General features: G+C 40.6%; 1 protein-coding gene across 1 annotated transcript in view; it reads left to right on the top strand.

Annotated features, from left to right (window-relative positions):
- The first annotated feature begins 481 nt into the window (after positions 1-481).
- LOC139736611 (uncharacterized) overlaps positions 482-9076 on the top strand; it is a 46444-nt gene continuing 37849 nt past the window's right edge. The window contains exon 1 of the mRNA XM_071647357.1: positions 482-865. Coding sequence (XP_071503458.1) covers positions 775-865 — 91 coding nt within the window. The 5' untranslated portion in view covers positions 482-774. The remainder of the gene's footprint in view (positions 866-9076) is intronic.

Here is a 9076-nt window from a genome sequence, read left to right as displayed (position 1 = left end):
ACTGACTTCTCTTTGGGCCATGGGTTGCCTAACATCATAATTAATTACACAATGTATACTGAAAGATGATAATCGTGTCTGAACATGGGCGGGTGCTCCGTAAAGGTCCAATGATCCTAAAAGATCTTACACGTCACACCTCCTATCAGCCTCGTGTGTGTCAGGGTGAGTGTAGCTCATAAGAGCTGTATTTACAATACAGCTCTATGGTGTAGCTTTACCAAGGATGATAGAGCGCGGCACTCTGTCATCTTTGGCCTTACCCCTATGGTGGTACAATGTACCGAATTGCGCGCACGGACCATCGCGCCTTTCATCCCGGCCATGTTATCATACTAGTAGTACACGCCTCGCCTATGGGTTTTTGCTGGCTGTACTACTACTAGTCTCATGCAGCGCAACCAGCGTGCACATGCGTGCGACGAGCGCTGGAGATCGTGATCGTGTGCGTGGACCTTGATGATAGATGAGTGTACTTTACCATTGCCTTGCACAGTGTTGTTTTGTGTGGCTTCGAGCTGGCCAGAGCACACTGACTACGATACGGCACGGCACACACAAGCCTAGCCTGCATAATATTGCCATTGGGATATCTGCGTGCATGCATCATTGTGAACTCAGAAAAGGCCTCGAAGAGAAAGGACGTTCGACAATGAAATTAATTAATTGCGTCACCTGCACAAACCAGAAATGCTCTTGAAGTGAAAATTGATTTCTTGCGTATTACATGGACTTATCAATGAGTGACAGAGGTATTAGAGATCAGGATTAGCCATGAAGAAACAGAAGAAGTTTTCGTCCTTAGTCGGACGATCGTACACTGTTGGGCGACTCCAAGTGACCGTCGATGAAGTTATTGCAGAAGGTAACTGATCGAGAGTGAAACGTCGTTCTTGCCCTCTCGCCTGTCTAGGCCATTGTTTTATGTCTTTTTTCCGCAATTTGTTCTGTCCTTGCCAATTCACTGCTTATACATAGAGCCCTTGCTATGTTGCTTCTGATTTTGCAATATCAGTCTAGTACAACACGTTATACTAGACGTCTAATACTATTCGTGAAGTAGTGTCTAGCCTTGTTACTTGTTCAGTTCGGGAAACCCACTCACAAGGGGGGGGCCCTCCTTGTAAGTAACCCGTCCCCCTTATATGTAATCCCGTCCCCCTTATAAGTAACCCCCGGGGCACCCCTTATAAGGAGTCTCCACGCTTTTTTGCAATGCAACGCGAAAATGAAAGGACTGCGGCAATTCGCTTGATTATGTCCATAAAGCTTCACAAGTTTCCTAGTTACTCACGAAATTTGAGCAAAATCGGTTTGAGGCATCATATCTAAAATCATGGATTTAAATGCGATGTCAAACGACCCATGCGAATGCTGAAATGCGAGCGATTACTGGCGTGAGTGTCGCCAGGCGCGGCGGCGCGGCAATGCTTGAGTGCAGACGTGGCGACTGAGTGTCCGTACTAATCGCTCGCATTTCAGCATTCGCATGGGTCGTTTGACATCGCATTTAAATCCATGATTTTAGATATGATGCCTCAAACCGATTTTGCTCAAATTTCGTGAGTAACTAGGAAACTTGTGAAGCTTTATGGACATAATCAAGCGAATTGCCGCAGTCCTTTCATTTTCGCGTTGCATTGCAAAAAAGCGTGGAGACTCCTTATAAGGGGTGCCCCGGGGGTATACTTATAAGGGGGACGGGATTACTTATAAGGGGGACAGGTTACTAAGGAGGGGCCCCCCTTGTGAGTGGGTTTCCCGAACTGTGTTAGTTGTAACTAAACCTGAACTCGGCAAGGTATCAAGTGTAACGTTAGACCCATTCCATTACGCCCTACGGTATCTAAACTCTGTTAAGTAGTCTGTAGAATTCTATACGTTAGTCTAACGTTGGGTTTATTCTACTGTAAGATTTTTTATTTTTTTTTAAATCAGAAATGTAGATCTATTGCACAATGTTGCATAGAGACTATGCTGAGTGTGATGCTCGTACTCCCAACCCTGCCCTGTCCAACATGCTCTTGTTTGAAGCAGCAGCTGCGAAGAAAGCCAACATAGAAAGATGTCTATGCACTAACACTAATAGAGTCTTCTCTTTGACTTGGGAATGATCAAGAGAAACGTATTTTATATAAGAAATAGAAGTCGAGATGTAAAATCCTTGAACTCTATAAACGGTCTAATTCACTTGTCAGACCACACATGCCATGGATTACTGTATGCAGACCTGGTGTTCATTTTATCTAGAAAAAGACAAGAAAATAAAGCAAAAATGCCCAGGTTTGGCCTCCCCTTGCCAAAATTCAACCACACACAAACGCATAGGTTTTACATGTAGCAGGTGGTCGAATTTTGGACAGTGTTATGGTCGAATCATGGGCAGCTTGCTTTACTGGAGAAAGTGCAGGCCAGGCACCAGGGCCACCAAACTCATCCCCAACCTAAGGCTAGAGCTTGATCTACCCTATGAAATCAGACTCAAAAGACTCAATCTTACAACTCTGGAACTTCAGTTGAAGACAGAAGGAAGAGGGGTGACCTTATTCTAGCGTACCACATCATTGCATAGATAGACAACGCTGACCCAAATTCCATCTTCCAGAAAGCAACATATCAAGGTAGGAACTCGAGGACATTCCCAGAAACTTGCCAAGACATCCTCTAGACTGGACATAAGAAAACACTTCTTCAGCCAACGAGTGGTAGATAGCTGGAACAAACTACCAGAAGATGTCATCCAATCACAGACACTCCTCACCTTCCAAAAAGAAATTGTCCAAATTGGGTTATTAATGGGCTACAAAGCTCCCTAAACCCTGCCACACGTGCAATCTATCTATGTGAAGATGGAGGTGTGGCACTTCAAGGTAAATTCAAGGTGAATTCATGGTAAATTCATGGTGTGTTGGTCGGTATACCCTATACTCTGAGTGTATTAAAGAAATGACACAGCAGCACCAAGTGGCAGTAGCAGTGTATGCCTTTTCACACTTCCACACTGAATCAAAGAAAAGAGTAAACTGATAAATCTGCCTCTTGTTCAGTTGCCTCGTATATAATAGGGCCAATCACGCCGAGTTTACTCGTTGGGCATTAGGCTGAGTTTCCTCTACTAGGCCCTATCACACAGTAAGATCCCTGAACTCTTCTGACTTTAGCACTAATGACATGTAGGAATCCAGGATGTACTTTTGTTGACTTTTGTGTCCATGAAGATATCTCAAATTTCAGAAACAAAAATCGCACCAGCATTATACAGGATGTACTTAATGGTTTTTATTCAATCTCAATCACTTGTATGAATTTGAAAGCAAATCGGTCCATATTGGAAGCGTCGATATTGATGTTGACTTTCGTGTTTTCCCTTAAAAACAATTCGCTTGTAGGGAGCAATCTTGGGGTCTGCTGCCTGCACAATCTGAAACTAAAGTTAGCCGTCTAATATGCGACAAATCTTTCAAGTGAGTGAAACAGTGGGAGCGAAAAATAACCGTATGAATGATTTACTAGTATGGCAAGTTGAATGAAGTCGAATGAGAGATGCAGTTCGAAGATTGCACAAGATCACAGACAGACACACCCACATGCATAATTTCTCAACCAACTTCTTTTAGCTGGCTACAATATGCAATCATTGCACATTGATTTTTAGCTCTCGCGTTGAGTCCCCATTAACATTTAATATTTTGGACCTCTACGAACTTAAGTTCTAGATTATGCATGTAGTGTGCGTGGTGATCTCACGCAAAGTATGAGTTTGTTTTTGAGCGACAATTTTGAAAGTCAACATTTTTTATGCTTTCTGATGACCGATTTGCAGGGGTGGATCTAGGAATTCCATAAAGAGGGGGCGCCTTTACAAAATTAAAGGGGAGGGATGCATGCACCCCCGCCATTTTTTCTTGTTATTTGTTTTGTTTTAGCAAAAAAAATAAAGGGGGGCGCACGCCCGGTGTGCTCCCCCCTGGATCCGCCACTGGGTTTTGTTCAAATTAACATGAGTAATTGAAAATAAGACATTTAGCATATCGTGTAATTTGGGTGCAGTTTGGTTTAGTGGAATTTGAGATTTAATGTACATGGATGCAAAAGTACATTAGCCCCAACACATCATGTTTGCTGATTATGAGTAAACAGGCATGGGAATGGCAGTGTGGTGCACTTTCCCATCCATCAAAATATGATTTTCTAGATGAGGTTTTTTATGACAAGTTTTTGTTGTTGTTGTTGTTGTTGTTGTTTTTAGGTTTAAGGGCTAGACCGGAAGATCAATCTGTATTATTGTCATGGATATACATGTACTTGTAGTGCAGAGCTCAGAGATTACATCTGTGACATCTGGCTTCACAGAATCTTCTCTTTTATACAGACTGAAGGCACTCGTGCCTGTACTGTGTAAGGGGGATGCTCTACCCATGGAAACCCATTCGTGTGATTGGCTAATGGATGTATTTGCCAATGATCAGTAGTACTACCAACATGCTATTAACATGATGTTATTACAGATACACATGTAGTGTGCAAACAGGCTGGTTGTTGTGTCTTTTGCCTCGAAAATCCCACCCAAATCTTAGATATTTGAAACAGCTGGTGAGCGCACAGTATTTATCGGATGTTGATTTTATGATGATGTTGAGTTTAACTTTGCCTATCTATGACTGAATGAGACATAACTGATGACGGTGAGTATCTCACCCAGCATGTCCAAAGGGACAGTGGTTAAAGAGGAAATTCACCCGAAATATAGATATGACTTTAAAAGAAAGAGAAATATTTTCTTTACGGAATGATACAAAAATGACTAAATCGAATAAGAAATAGGGAAATATGACATTTTGAAATTTCACATTTTTTCAGAAAACATTTCTTGACCAGTCCTTATGCATCTTCAAATGAGCAAGTTGATGATATCATGCTAGTATGCTCTCACAATTTCTTATTCATTTCATATACAGAAATGACAAAAATCTTACATTTCAGCTGTATGAATACATGTATAAAACTTGCCTAAAACCACCCAAAATAAAAAGAACAAAAACAAATCTGATATATCTTGGTATGAGGACATGGTTTTACTTGTATTAGCTAGAAATAACAATTTTTACGAATTTCATGTAACATACACTTGTACATGAATTGTGAGGATATGACATCATCAACTCGCTCATTTGAATATTCATAAGGACTGGTCAAAAAATATTTTCCGAAAAAATGTGAAATTTCACATTTTTTATAACCTTTAAATGCATGGAAAGAGAATCTAAATGAGTTGTTTACATACTATGTACATGTACATGCGTTGTTTGCATGTGAGTTGGGCTTGTCTTGTAGTGTTTAGCCAAAACATTAAATGTTGCATATCCCTGGAAATATTCAGTACTTCCACTTCGTACAGGATTTTTTTTTTAAAGTAAAATTAGCTGCAAAATGTGAAAAGGAATACTCAATTAATATGTTGATTCAAAACAAGAATGAATATTTGCATTTATGGCTTGATTGCATTTGCATATCATCCTCTGGCTTCACCCGTAGCATACACCCACTGTACATGATACTCATAGGGAGATGGAAAGAGATTTTCCCACTTCCCTAGGGTACCTACAGGTAGCATGCACATGTGCATTGTATTGCACTCCCCCATAAAATTGTCGTCACTCACGCTGACTTGGTTCATTTTTATTCTCCGGGATGAGGTCATGAGGAACACTGCAATAATTATTAGTCAACACAGCAAGCACGCATGACGCTTGTCATGCATTTCACTGACTGCCCTGCCTCATTCAATGAACTTTTTGTCATAACAACTGCAGATATTTAGTGATGATGGGATCACGAGATCTCACCAGCCTGAAACTCACTGTCCCCTCCCTAACCCAATTCTTCTGATGAACAAAGCACAGAGTAATGCATGATCACCTTTCCTTGGCCAGCCTGCTCTTTAAGAACAATGCAGCAATATTTCGAGTGTGAATTGTGTGTTACTGGAATTTCAGGCATTGTTGTAATATCCTCACTCAGAGTAGCACAGTATTACACTGTAATGGGTCAAAGGACCACTTGGGATAAACTTCTATGAACGTAGTCCACCAAAGATTTAAAACAGAGGGTATTGCTCCTTGACAGAGTAGTATACTGAATATTTCTTCATTTTCAACTGTTTACCGACTTCATTTTCTCTCCCTTCATTTTGTGATACATCATTTGAAATAGTATGACATGTCTTTGTCACTTCTCTCTCTTATCTCCTTGATTTTCCAAACTTCTTCTTCCTTTCTGGTTCATCTTTCTCCTCCATCAGTGATCAGGATGAGTGCTCTCGTAGCAGAAAAGACCTCTCGTTGCTGAAGTTTGCTCTCTCTTTTAAGGTTTTGGCAACAATGAGTGCATGTATTTTCACCGGTAATTAAAGCAGTAGCGTATCAAAATGCAGTGTGAAAATCACACTTTAAACATCAAAACATAGAAAACATGCTCTAACATGCTTTAGCGGAGTTACATGTATGCATTTGACAGATCAAATAAATGCCAGATTAAAAGATGGGAAGGTTACAGTACATGTGCAGATGTCAGCATCATGGGGAAAAAAAAGGTAATTCTTTAATTTTCCTGTCATTTCAATTTGCGCACTTCTAGAAGAACAGAAATATGTGTATAACTTTGAATTCTTTTCTTAACTGTCCTGAACAAATCCTTGTATTTTAGTGTAAATTCCATGTTGGAGTACATGTTTTATGTACATTGTACAGCCAATAATTTGATGAAATTGGAAACTTTTTTTTCTTTGTTTCCGAATTTCTTCTTGGAGCTAGAGCACACTGAGCATGACGTCAGAGTATGGAGAGATTTTACACCTTACATTTCAATGCTGCAGAACCCCAGCAAACATTTGCATGGACTATAAAAGTTGTACGAAAAGTTGTCACTCCATCTACCTGTGTAACACCTTCCTGCCATAATTAAGCTTTGCCAATGTAGGGCCACTACAGTAAAGGCCATTGCTCTGTATATTGAGAAACTCAAGTGTGAAATTTGGCAACACCATGAGCAGATGTGTGTAATGTTGATATGAAAAGATTTTTACTTGAGATCTGTGATTATAATTTCAGTTTTTAGAGCTGTTCCTCTGTGACATTTTGATGCCATGCATCTGTATGTAACTAAACCATTTTGTAATTTCCTAGAAGGGAGGAGGGGCATTATTAATGGAAATGTAACTTGAACCAATTTTTGTGGTACAGATGACAGATACAGTAGTCCAGAGAAGAAAGAAATGTCAAAGCTAAGGCAGGGCTACACACTAACCCGTTATTGTCTACTGGTCCGACCTGTCTGTCGGACCAGTAGGTACCCAGTTTTTCAATTTTTTTACTGGTCCTAGACCGTCGGACCATTGCCAGTGTGCAGTGTTGGCTAGGGGTGCATAAATGTGATATGTAAATATATGTTAACAGGATGTCAGATACTCTCTACATGAAGTGCCAGGTAAAGTTTAGTGCATTATACACACATTTAGTGTTATTTCATGGTATTGGCAACTGATGAAAGAATGAGATATTTACAATGACACTTTTGTTTTAATTAAATAACATTATGAGGGTTTCTCCACAGAAAGTGTGATTTAGCTTGCCGTAATAGCTATACAGTACTGTATATACATTGTATGTTGTACTTGTGATTTCCTTGAGACCTATCCATCAAATGTAGCTAAACTTAAGTGTATAGGCCTACCAGTAATAGACTTAAAAATGAAATCTATATATGCATTCTGTACATTATGAACAAAAGTTGTAGCGGCCTGTCCGGTTTATTCTTGGTTATTCCATACAAGTGTGGATGGGAGAAAACACTTCTTCGTCTGCACAGAACAGTGGTAGACTTTCTTGGGATGCAATACATATCATGGTATCAATTGTCAAGTTCCCCCCCCTTTTTTTTCCATTAGGCACATACTGTATATTACATAGGAGAAGGAGAAATTGTCGATGGTCGTGCCAGAGGCATGAACTTCATAATTTATCTGCTGTGAGGGTACGATACAGAGAATCCTGGAGTGGGTAGACAGTACCCATGATGTCTGCAAGGCTGTTTGCGTCTTCATCAATTCATCAGGTCTGCTGTATTTCTTAATCAAATAAAAGCTCTTCCCTGCAAGTTCCCTCTTTGCCCTCTGCAGGCTCCAAGATAGGAAAACAAAAAAATCAATCTCACTTGCAAAATGGCCTTGATGCCCTTCGCCTCACCACTGGGGAATAACTAGAACATGGGACAAGTCAGGCAGCGCCAATAAAAGAGAGTGATAACCAGAACAACTGCTTGAAAGTTGATGAATTCTAGGAATAGGTAGGAGCTACATAGTGGTGTTTGATTTTTGTTCCACGAAACCATCCCCCAAAGGATATGCTATTTTGTACTTAGTTTTATTTTGTTTTTAGGATTTGTTTGTTTCGTTTCTTCAGAGCAGACAGAGTTATGATTTACTGCTTGGTAGGCGTACATTGTACAATATCCCGCTCCTTTGGTGATCACATTTTCTTTCTGTGTAGTGTACTCCAGCCAAGTCCCCCCCCCCCCCCCCTCCCCGTGTATACATGCAATTTCAATTTAGATGCACATGTGTCTGTGTACAGATCTGTATGCGCAGGATTTTTTTTCCAGGGCTGTGTAAAATGTGGCTATTACACAACTGTGAATACGAGATGCTGTGCTAATTACATACCAATTTTGATTGCTATTCCATCTCTGCTGTAGTGTGTGCTATTTTAAAAGTATGTATGTACTCTATACTCTGTGAGTAAGCAGCTGGTATTACTTGAACTCTCCTCAAGTGTTTGTGTGACTTCTGCGACTTCATAGGAATGATCAATAGGTGGAGGTGATCATACCATGGAGCTACCAAAAAGATGGAGTAACAACGGTTGGGGTCCTTTTGAAGTGATGCTCGAAGCCGACTCGTAAAAAATAATCCTCGCTAAGCCCCCCCGTGAGCGAGAGCGATGACAGATGAGACAGTGCGTACGCACAATGACGTCATCCGCAGCGCGTTCGCAAACTGGTTCTTACCATGGAGTTACCT

The sequence above is a fragment of the Diadema antillarum genome, unplaced genomic scaffold, assembly GCF_040938485.1.
Source record: "Diadema antillarum isolate AM-2024a unplaced genomic scaffold, OU_Dant_1.0 seq00000658_RagTag, whole genome shotgun sequence".
Taxonomy (NCBI): Eukaryota; Metazoa; Echinodermata; class Echinoidea; order Diadematoida; family Diadematidae; genus Diadema; species Diadema antillarum.
Note: the sequence above shows the minus strand (reverse complement) of the source record. Positions and strands in the feature narration are given on the sequence as shown.